Raw genomic sequence first — 12,042 nt, 5'->3', positions numbered from 1 at the left:
ACCGGGAAGCCTCTCTGGCTGGAGGTGCTCTCTTGCCGCCCTCGCAGCCTCCTCGGCTGCCGGGATGCACGCCGGGTAAGGGGAACCGCCATGTTGCTTCCGCAGATTCGTCAGAAAGTGAAAATATATTAATATTTCTGAACAAAATACCGCAATGGTACCCCGGGGGATAACGGCTAAATATCAGTCGAATTTATAAACGCACGCATTTGTATGGAGGCTCATGGATCAGCGAACCCCAGGTAAGAATTGGCGACCGGGTTATTTTCCCGTTCCTTCTCTGTTTTTCTGAAAGGTAAAAGTAGCGCGAGCTGCCAGATCCGAGCAAAAAAAACTCCACCTGAGACATTTTATTCACAAAAAAAAGTTTTTTCGACTTGGGCAAACAGGATGGCGGATAATAAACATATAAATTGTAAGAGGATTTTGGACATTTTTTTTAAAAAAGTGCAGTCGTTGCTCCACTGTCAACGGTCGGCCTTGGATGGCGCTGATTGGCTGCGCGCGTCCAGGGCCCTCCCCCTCCTCGCGCCTGTTGCTTGGACGTCAGTCTGCAGCAGGAGATGTTCCTGGGAGTAGCAGCAATGTCTGTCTGCAGCAGGAGATATTCCTGGGAGTCTCAGCAATGTTTGTCTGTCTGCAGCAGGAGATGTTCCTGAGAGTATCAGCAATGTCTGTCTGCAGCAGGAGATGTTCCTGAGAGTAGCAGCAATGTCTGTCTGCAGCAGGAGATGTTCCTGGGAGTATCAGCAATGTCTGTCTGCAGCAGGAGATGTTCCTGGGAGTATCAGCAATGTCTGTCTGCAGCAGTAGATGTTCCTGGGAGTCTCAGCAATGTCTGTCTGCAGCAGAAGATGTTCCTGAGAGTATCAGCAATGTCTGTCTGTCTGCAGCAGGAGATGTTCCTGAGAGTATCAGCAATGTCTGTCTGCAGCAGGAGATGTTCCTGGGAGTATCAACAATATCTGTCTGTCTGCAGCAGAAGATGTTCCTGAGAGTATCAGCAATGTCTGTCTGTCTGCAGCAGGAGATGTTCCTGAGAGTATCAGCAATGTCTGTCTGCAGCAGAAGATGTTCCTGAGAGTATCAGCAATGTCTGTCTGTCTGCAGCAGAAGATGTTCCTGAGAGTATCAGCAATGTCTGTCTGTCTGCAGCAGAAGATGTTCCTGAGAGTATCAGCAATGTCTGTCTGTCTGCAGCAGAAGATGTTCCTGAGAGTATCAGCAATGTCTGTCTGTCTGCAGCAGGAGATGTTCCTGGGAGTATCAGCAATGTCTGTCTGCAGCAGTAGATGTTCCTGGGAGTATCAGCAATGTCTGTCTGCAGCAGGAGATGTTCCTGGGAGTATCAGCAATGTCTGTCTGCAGCAGTAGATGTTCCTGGGAGTCTCAGCAATGTCTGTCTGCAGCAGAAGATGTTCCTGAGAGTATCAGCAATGTCTGTCTGTCTGCAGCAGGAGATGTTCCTGAGAGTATCAGCAATGTCTGTCTGCAGCAGGAGATGTTCCTGGGAGTATCAACAATATCTGTCTGTCTGCAGCAGAAGATGTTCCTGAGAGTATCAGCAATGTCTGTCTGTCTGCAGCAGGAGATGTTCCTGAGAGTATCAGCAATGTCTGTCTGCAGCAGAAGATGTTCCTGAGAGTATCAGCAATGTCTGTCTGTCTGCAGCAGAAGATGTTCCTGAGAGTATCAGCAATGTCTGTCTGTCTGCAGCAGGAGATGTTCCTGAGAGTATCAGCAATGTCTGTCTGCAGCAGGAGATGTTCCTGAGAGTATCAGCAATGTCTGTCTGCAGCAGGAGATGTTCCTGAGAGTATCAGCAATGTCTGTCTGCAGCAGTAGATGCTGCTGAGAATATGAGCAATGTCTGTCTGCAGCAGGAGATGTTCCTGAGAGTATCAGCAATGTCTGTCTGCAGCAGGAGATGTTCCTGAGAGTATCAGCAATGTCTGTCTGCAGCAGTAGATGCTGCTGAGAATATGAGCAATGTCTGTCTGCAGCAGAAGATGTTCCTGAGAGTATCAGCAATGTCTGTCTGCAGCCGGAGATGTACCTGGGATTGTCAGTAATGTCTGTCTACAGTAGGAGATATCCCTGGGAGTATCAGCAATGTCTGTCTGCAGCGGGAGATATTCCTGGGATTGTCAGCAATGTCTGTCTACAGCAGGAGATATCCCTGGGAGTATGCAGTAGACAAGCAGGCTGGAAGGGCACAGCAATCCAGGCAGCATTAGGAAGTGGAGAAGTCAGACGATTCGGGTATAACTCTTCTTCAGGAATATGGGTGGAGTAGGGGGAATGGCAGACAAAGAGAGGAGGGGAAAGGGTTATGGGTGGGGACAAAGTGGCTGCAGACAGACATTGCTGACCGACATTACTCTCAGGAATGCCTCCTTCAGCAGATTGACATTGCTGACAATCCCAGGAACATCTCCTGCTGCAGACAGACATTGCTGATATTCCCAGGAATATCTTGCCTTCAGCAAGAAGTGCTCCTGAGAGCATCAGTAATCCTCCAGTCACAGCCCATTTCACTTCCCCTTCCCACTCTCTTTCCGACATATCCATCCTCTGTCTCCACCACTGCCATAGTGAATCACCACAAATTGGAGGATCAACACCCACAGCCCGGACGACTTAACATTTGGTTCTCCAGTTTCAAATAACCTTCCCACTCCCTTTCCGGCTCCACCTACTCTCTTCTGTCCCTCCTATTTATCCTTCCTTTCAGTGACCAACTGGATTCATTTCTCCTATTGACCTACCAGGTCGTATCTACCACCTACATTCACCTATCACCACCTCGTCACTTTGTCGGTCTCCCGACCCATAACCCTTTCCCCTCCTCTCTTTGTCTGCCATTCCCCCTACTCCACCCATATTCCTGAAGAAGAGTTATACCCGAATCGTCTGACTTCTCCACTTCCTAATGCTGCCTGGGTTGCTGTGCCCTTCCAGCCTGCTTGTCTACTGTATACTCCAGGAGGGAACAGCCCTGCTACCATGGGAAATAAATAACTAATAATGTGAAATAAAATCTAGTGCCACGACAACAACCCTGTTTTTACATTTAGCACCTTTAAAATTGCAAGAACATTCCAGTGCCCTATAGAGGGAATCTATAAATTTTCAATTCTTTCATAGGATGGAAGTGTCCCTCCCAATCCCTTATAGAACTTCACATGTAAGTGGTGAACCGCCTTCTTGACTGCTGTTCTCCATTATTGTAGTACATACATGGTACTTTTAGATTAGAAATTCCAGGATTTTGATCCAGCAGGAACTGCAAAATAGTTTCAAGTCAGAATGATGTGTGGCTTGGAGGGGGGTTGTCAGTTTGGTGAAGCTACAACATAGGACTACTTGCATGCTAACTGGTAGAAGCCACATCAATAGAGAAAGTTACATAATCCCACAACCAGTGGATCACATCTGAACTCTTCAATCCTGCCACATCCAGTCACAAATGCTGATGGACAATCAACTAACAAGTGTGGGAACTTCTTGACTAGCTCCATGCTCATTGATGTGTGAGCCTAACATATAAGTGCAAAAGAAAAGGATGAAGTATTTGCATCTATCTTCAGCCAGAAGTGCCAAGCAAATAATGCATTTCACCCACTCCTGACATCTACAGCATCACAAATGCTTGTCTTCAACCAATTTGATTCGGTCTATGTTATATCAAGATATAACTGAAGGCACTGGTTAATGCAAATCCTTAACATTCTGGAAATAGTTCTCAACAATTGTGCTTTAGAACTAGCTGCACGCCAAGCTAAGCTTTTTCAGTCTGTTAAAACATTGGCATCTAATTGATAATGTAGAAATTATTCAGGTATGTCCAATGCACAGAAAGTGGAATGATTACAAACCTGTCAAACAGCACTGTCTCATTCTATTCTAGTCATCAGCAAAGTGACAGAAAAGGTTGACAATAGTACTATCAAAGGGAGGTAATGGCAATGTCGCCCGGCTAATAATCCAGTACCAGAAACTACCATTCTGGAGACTCATTTCCAATCATACATCGGCAAATGGTGAAATTTGAATTCAATAGAGATCTGAGATAAAAAGCTAGTCTCATGGTGACAACATAATTATTGTTGACTGTGGTAAACACTCATTTGATTTACTAATGTCTTCTAGGACATAGATTCATCTGGCTGGCCTCTATGTGGCTGCAGACTCACAGCAATATTTTTAACTATTAACTGCCCTCTGGGCAATTAGAAATGGACAATAAAAGCTTGTGTACCCTGCGACACCCTCATCCCATGACCGAATAAATAAACCTAGTACTTGCAAAGAAAGATCTGCGCAATGACTCTGAGTTTGGCTCCCACCAGTACCACTCAACCTCTGGCCTCATGAATGCCTTGGTTGGAACATAGAGAAGAGAACTAAACTCCAGAGCCAAGATGAGAATGGTTGATCTTCGCATCAAAGTAGCAGTTAACCAAGCTCGGAATCAAGGATTCCTAGAAAGAGCTAAAATCAATGGGAATCATTGGAAGAACACTGATGGTTACCATCATACCGAGATAAAAGGTTGTGGGTGTTGGAGTTCAGTAGGTCAGTTATCTGCAGGAGTCCCTCAGGGTAGCATCCAAAGCTCAACCATCTTCATTTGCTTCATCAGTGACCTTCTGTCCATCATTAGATTGGAAATGGGGTTAGTAATTATACAATGTTCAGAACTGTTTGTGACTTCTCAGATACTGAAGTGGTATGGGGGCTCACTGGTTAGCACTGTTTCCTCTCAGTACCAAGGACCAGGTTCGATTCCAGCCTTGGGCGACTGTCTGTGTGGAGTTTGCATATTCTCCCTCTGTTTGATTTGGTTTCCTCCCACACTCCAAAGTTGTGCAGGTTAGGTGTATTGACCACGCTAAAATTGTCCATTGTGTCCAGGTATATGCAGGCTAGCTGGACTAGCCATGGGAAATGAAGGATGGCATGGGGGGTGTATCTGGGTGGGATGCTCTTCAGAGAGTTGGTGTGGACTTGATGGGCTGAATGGCCTACTTCCACACTGTAGGGATTCTATGAAGTAGTCCATGCTCATACGCAGCAGGACCTCCACCCCAACCAGCTTTGGGTTGATATATCCTGATACTGCCTAATTTGCTGTGTTCTTCCAGCCTTCTGCTTGTCTACCTTGGGATTTTATGAGGCAAGGAATATTTATGTCACACAAGTGACATAATGACCATCACCAACAAGAGAAAATCTCATTCCTGCCTTTTGACATTTAATAACATTATTCTGGCTGAACCCCCTACTATCAACATTCTGGGGTTACCATTGACCAATAACCATGAGAAGTAATGGCCTTATGGTATTATTGCTGGACTGTTAATCCAGAGACACAGGTAGTTTTCTGGGGACCTGGATTTAAGATGATTGAACTCAATTGAGTGAAAAAAATGTCGAATTTTAAGTCTAATGATGATTAATCCATTATCAATTGTCAGGAAAAATACTCTAATTCACTAATGTGCTTTAGTGAAGGAAACTGCCATCCTTGCCTGGTCCAGTCCAGGCTACATGCGACTCCAGACCCACAGCAACGTGGTTGACTCTACACTGCCTCTGGGCAATTAGGGGTAGCAATAAGCACTAACCCAGCCAGCATCGTCCACATCCTGTGAATGAATAAATAAAAACTGAACTGGACTCACCTTCATGCATATATAAGTATGATACATATACATCAACTAGAAGATGCAGTCAGGAACGCGTTGGAAAACTCTCCACATGCCTATAAGGCTGCTGCTGTAACATTTAAGAAGCTTGATGCCATCCAAGATGTGGAACCTGTATGATTGACACCCCCTTCCCCATGTTGAACATAATGCCTTCACCACCAATGCACAGTGGCAACACTGTATACCATGTATAAGATACATTACAGTAACTCCCAAATGCTCCTTTGACAGCGCCTAATAATCCTGCAACCTTTACCATATAGGAAGTAAATGGGAACACCTGCAAGTTCCCTTCCAAGTCACTCATCTTCCTGCCTTGGAAATATTTATTACTCTTTTTGCCAGCCAAAATCCTAGAACTTCCTCCCTAACAGGACTGTGGTTTTTACTAAACCCTGGTGACTGCAACGGTTTAAGAAGGGAGCTCACCACCACCACCTTCTCCAGAGCAATCATGGTTACACAACAAACTCTAGCTTATCCAGCGATGATGAAATTCCTTGAACAAATAAAAATTTGGAGCCTGCAAGTGATGCAGAGCCCATGCATCTGCTGCCTTTTTCCTTCTTTGGTGATAATGGTTACAGATTTGGAAAGTGCTATTCAGGAAGGTTTGGTTAGCTACTCCTGTAAAGCTTTCAGATGGTACTCATTACTGCTATTCTGCATTGATGATGGAGGGAGTAAATATTTAAACTGGTGAATCCGATGCTTGAAAGTGCTGACCTTGAGTGATGTTGGAGCAGTACTTCTCCAGGCAAGAGGAAATGTTTGTTGCTACAATATTTATGTGGCTGGTTCAGTTAGGTTTTGGGTCTGTGAAAATGCCTAGGATGTTGAAAGGGTGAGTTTAACCCTTTATTTCCTCTTAGACCATATGAGACTCCAGTTTCTTTGTTAAAACATTTATTCATGCATGTGTGGGAAATATAGTCTTCAATAAAGTAGCATACAGCTCAAATGTTATTGCAAGAATAAAGGTTTTATACTATTTTTACAGATAACAAACTTCCAATCGCAGGTTACCCATTTACTCATCCCTATCTCCATCTAATCCTAATCACAGTTCACATTCCAAGTTAGAGCACATGACTATATCATCCAATCATATTCAAACAGGTGATTTAGATTATCCAATCATATCATTACATGTTCATAAGTCAAATAGTGAATACATACTTTACAATTCCAGTAAATACACTTTTTTTTTCTTTCAGTCTGTCCTCCTATTGCCTGTACTGAATATTTTAATTTTCAGTGTTCATGAAAGTCAGTTCAAGGTGTGCTGGTTGGAGATAATAATCACCTACCACTTTTGTGGCACACATATCACTTGCCATTTATGTGCCCAGACGTTGTTGCATAAGACATGAACTGTTTTAGTTTCAGGGTGTTCTGAAAGTCCTGAGCACTGTGGACATCTGTATCCCTATGTTTGGGGGATTGATGAAGCAACTGAAAATGCTTTGGTCCAGGACACTACCTTGAGAACTCTCGCAACAGTGTCCTGGGATTGAAATGGTTGATCTCTAACAACCTCAACCATCTTCCTCTGTGCTAGGTATGACACATTGGAAAGATTCCCTTTCATTTATAAAAAAAACTAAAAGAACTGCAGATGCTGTAAATTAGAAACAAAAACAGAAGTTGCTGGAAAAGCTCAGCACGTCTGACAGCATCTGTGAAGAGAAATCAAAGTTAACATTTCAGGTCCAGTGACCTTTCCTAGATTCCTATCTCAGATTCATGTTGACTTCAATTTTGCTACAGTTCCTTGATGTCACATTTGATCAAATACTACTGTGAGATCAAAGGCAGTCACTCTTATCTCTTGAGTTGAACTGTTTTGTCCATGTTGTGACGATATGTGACTTTAAGAGGCATTTGTTCTGCCCTGGATCTCTTGAAGAGGGTGTTTTTAACCTGGTGCTGAGTTATCTGCTCCATGAATAGCACAGTAAATAGTTTCTTTTTAATTAGTCAAAAGAAACTTGAGAGGGTGGAATCAGGCTAACACAAGCCCGATGTTTTAATTTTGTTTTCCGTTGTTGAAGTTGGGGGTTTTTAGAGTTGAAGCTGATGGATGCAGCTGTCTTTTTGCTGCAAGATTATTTTCATTTTTTTTCTTTCTCCTGACAGGAGGAGATAGCAAATCTAGTTTTTTGAATTTGCCTTGCCAAGGGTATCTTTATGGATGCTGTTAAACTGGAACAGTTGATGATTGTTAGTTAAATAATATATTATTTTGTTAAGTATTTTGATAGAGTTAAAGTTGTGCCAATTTTGTTTTTTGTTTGTGGTTTAACTGTGGTCTAAGAATGAAGTATGTTTTGCTTAAAGCCTAGTAGTTTGACCAATTGAATTACATCTGGAACAGAGTGCCTTACACTTTCCTTTAAATAAGATAAAAGTTAGGGTCTAAACTGTCTCCTTGAAACATTTTGAGGGGGTTTGGTCGGGTCCATAATTTGGGAGCTCTTGTTGGGATCAAAACCTCTAATTCTGGTTGGGGTTGAGGATTGTTGGGCTCAAAGACAGTGAGTGAGTGATGAGTGTTGATGTTCCCTTTTCCATGTTGCTTTTGGTTGGTTTAAAGAGGGTGTGCCCTGTGTAATGATGTCTCTTTCAGAGCTAATAGTTTCCTGGGTATGGAAGAACTCTTTTGGGGTGGTTTACGAAAGATAAGCAAGGCAAAGCTTTTGGCTATGGCAGACAAGCTAAATTTGTGGTTGCTTTTGAGGAAAGGGGAGGTAATTGGAGCAATAGCTCAGCATTTACAATTGCCAGGTATGCAATCGAATGTGTGGAAATGGCTAAAGTTGAATTGCAAATGCAGCAATTTGAATTAAAGGCAAAAGCAAAAGAGAGAGAGAGATAATTGCAGTGGAACAAAGAGCAAAAGAATGAAAACAACTTGAATATGAAAAGGAAATTAAATAGATAGAAAGCAGAGGAAAAAGAAAAAGAAATAATAGTTTTATCAGAAAAAAAAAGAAAGAATAACCCTTGCAGAAGAAAGAGATGAAGAGAGAACTTTTGAACTTCAGAAGTTGGAACTGAAAAGTGAAAGTCAACTTAAAATGGTGGAGATAGAGGTGAAAGGTGGAAGTAGTGATGGAGAGCAAACCCATTGTAGGCCAAGACATGGTGGGGATCTGTTTAAAAGTTGTTCAAGTATTGTCTAGTTTTGACAAGAAGTACGTAGGAGCCTTTTTTCATTTCATTTGAGGAAGTGGCTAAACAAATGAAATGGCCATTGGTCATGTGGGTATTGTTGATTCAAACAAGTTTGGTAGATAGAACTAGTTTTCATCAATATCAGAGCAGGTATCTAGGGAGTATGATGAGGCTAAAAATGCCATCTTAAGTGCACATGAATTAGGATTTGGAAAGGCAAGGACTGATTAGGGATGGTCAGCACGGCTTTGTGTGTAGGAAATCATGTCTCACTAATTTGATTGAGTTTTTTGAAGAAGTAACAAAGAGAATTGATGAGGGCAGGACGTGATTTATATGGGCTTCAGTGAGGCGTTCAACAAGGTTCCTCATGCTAGACTGGTTAGCAAGGTTAGATCAAATGGAATACAGGGAGAACTAGCCATTTGGATACAGAACTGGCTTGAAAGTAGAAGACAGAGTGTGGTGGTAGAGGTTTGCTTTTCAGACTGGAGGCCTGTGACCAGTGATGTGCCACAAGGATCGGTCCTGGGTCCACTACTTTTCCTCATTTATATAAAGGATTTGGATGTGAAGTTGGAAGGTATGGTTAGTAAGTTTGCAGATGATACCAAAGTTGGAGGTGTAGTGGATAGCGAAGAAGGTTACCTCAGAGTACAATGAGGTCTTGATCAGGTGGCCAATGGACTGAGGAGTGGCAGATGGAGTTTAATTTAGATAAAGGTGAGGTCTGCATTTTGGAAAGGCAAATCCGTGCAGGACTTCTACACTTAATTGGAAGGAACTGCTGAACAAAGAGACCTTGGAGTGAAGGTTCATAGTTCCTTGAAAGTGGAGTCACAGGTAAATAGGATAGTGAATAAGATGTTTGGTATACCTTCCTTTATTGGTCAGTACACTGAGTATAGGAGTTAGGAGGTCATGTTGCAGGTGTAGAGGACATTGGTTAGGCAAGTTTTGGAATATTGTATTCACTTCTGGTCTCCCTACTTTGGGAAGGATGTTGTGAAACTTGAAAGGGTTCAGAAAAGATGTACAAGGATATTGCCATGGTTGGAGGGTTTGAGCTATAGGGAGAGACTGAATAGGCTGGGGCTATTTCCCTGGAGTGTTGTAGGCTGAGGGGTGGCCTAATAGAAGTTTATAAAATCATGAGGGGCATGGATAGGGTGAGTAGCCAAGGTTTTTCCCCCAAAACTGGAGAGCATAGGTTTAAGGTGAGTGGCAAAAGATTTACAAGGGACCTAAGGGGCAACCTTTTCACGCACAGAGTGCTGCATTTCACGCAGAGGGTGCTCTCCCTGTCTCTGCTTCTTTCTGCCTCTGTCTCTCTCTCTCTGTATACATAAACTAACTCTGCAGGGGCATGGGAACCCAGATTGTAGCTTCAGGGTGCAGGGCCTGGAGTGTAGGGAGGTTAGGAACATGGCATCAATTTCAAAGGAGGGTGCCTGTAAACAGGAAAGTGGCTTGAAGTGTGTATACTTCAATGCAAGAAGTATACGAAATAAGGTAGGTGAACTTGCAGCGTGGGTTGGTACCTGGGACTTCGATGTTGTGGCTATTACGGAGACATGGCTAGAACAGGGACAGGATTGGCTGTTGCAGGTTCCAGGATTTAAATGTTTTAGTAGGGTCAGAGGTGGGGGTAAAAGAGGGGGAGGTGTGGCATTGCTTGTCAAAGATAGTATTACAGTGGTGGAAAGGACGATGGATGAGGACTTGCCATCTGAGGTAGTTTGGGCTGAGGTTAGGAATAGGAAAGGTGAGGTCACCCTGTTAGGAGTCTTTTACAGGCCTCCTAATAGTCCTAGAATCATTGAAGAAAGGATAGGGAAGGTGATTCAGGAGATGAGTGACAGTAATAGGGTGGTTGTTATGGGGGACTTTAACTTTCCTGATATTGATTGGGAAAGCTATAGCTCAAGTTCGTTAGATGAGTCAGTGTTTGTTCAATGTGTGCAGGAGAGTTTCCTGACACAATATGTAGACAGGCCAACAAGAGGTGAGGCCATACTGGATTTGGTTCTGGGGAACGAACCAGGCCAGGTGTTAGAATTAGAGGTAGGTGAGCACTTTGGGGATAGTGACCATAATTCGGTGATTTTTACTCTCGTGATGGAGAGGGATAAATGTGTACTACAGGGCAAGAGTTATAGCTGGGGTCAGGGAAATTATGATGCGGTGAGGCATGACTTAGGATGTGTGGCTTGGAAAAGTAGACTCCAAGGCAAGAGTGTAAATGACATGTGGAGCTTGTTCAAGGAGCATCTATTGAGTGTCCTTGATAATTATGTACCTGTCAGGCAGGGAGGAAAGGGTCGTGCGAGGGAGCCGTGGTTTAATAAGGAATTGGAATCCCTTGTTAAATGGAAGAGGGTGGCCTATCTCAAGATGAGACGTGAAGGTTCAATTGTGGCGATTGAGAGGTATAGGGTAGCCAGGAAGGACCTGAAGAGAGAGCTAAGAGCAGCAAGGAGGGGACATGAAAGGTCCTTAGTCGGTAGGATTAGGGAAAACCCTAAGGCTTTCTATAGGTATGTTAGGAATAAAAGAATGACTAGGGTAGGAATAGGTCCAGTCAAGGATAGTAGTGGGAAGTTGCGTGTGGAGGCGGAAGAGATTGGGGAGACACTGAATGAATACTTTTCTTCAGTATTTACTCAGGAACAGGGCATTGTCGTCGATGTGAATACTGAGTCACAAATAAGTAGAATGGATGGCTTTGAGGTATGTAGAGAAGAGGTGTTGGAAATCCTGGAAAAGGTGAAAATAGATAAGTCCCCTGGGCCTGATGGCATTTATCCTAGGATTCTCTGGGAAGCAAGGGAGGAGATTGCAGAGCCATTGGCCTTGATTTTTATGTCCTCTTTGTCTACAGGAGTAGTGCCAGAAGACTGGAGGATAGCAAATGTGGTTCCCTTGTTCAAAAAGGGGAGTAGGGATAACCCTAGTAACTATAGGCCGGTGAGTCTCACTTCTGTTGTGGGCAAAGTCTTAGAGAGAATTGTAAGGGATAGGATCTATGCACATCTGGATAGGAATAATGTGATCAAGGATAGTCAGCATGGTTTTGTGAAGGGCAGGTCGTGCCTCACAAACCTTATTGAATTCTTTGAAAAGGTGACGAAGGAGGTTGATGAGGGGAAAG

General features: G+C 43.4%; 1 protein-coding gene across 5 annotated transcripts in view; it reads left to right on the top strand.

Moving 5' to 3' along the window:
* Positions 1-54: 54 nt before the first annotated feature.
* Positions 55-12,042, top strand: part of zfat (zinc finger and AT hook domain containing) — a 148,624-nt gene continuing 136,636 nt past the window's right edge. For 2 of the 5 annotated variants that reach the window (XM_087986619.1, XM_087986617.1), the window contains exon 1: positions 59-242. In XM_087986619.1, coding sequence (XP_087842745.1) covers positions 214-242 — 29 coding nt within the window. In that variant the 5' untranslated portion in view covers positions 59-213. Of the gene's footprint in view, positions 243-12,042 lie in introns of all 5 variants that reach the window. The other 3 variants (XR_015757035.1, XM_087986618.1, XM_043687866.2) reach the window with 3 other exon arrangements.

This window comes from Chiloscyllium plagiosum, unplaced genomic scaffold, assembly GCF_037043375.1.
Source record: "Chiloscyllium plagiosum isolate Xiang-an unplaced genomic scaffold, Cpla_swu_hap1 HiC_scaffold_4, whole genome shotgun sequence".
Taxonomy (NCBI): Eukaryota; Metazoa; Chordata; class Chondrichthyes; order Orectolobiformes; family Hemiscylliidae; genus Chiloscyllium; species Chiloscyllium plagiosum.
The sequence above is the reverse complement of the archived record's forward strand: the minus strand, read 5'-3'. Positions and strand labels throughout refer to the sequence as shown.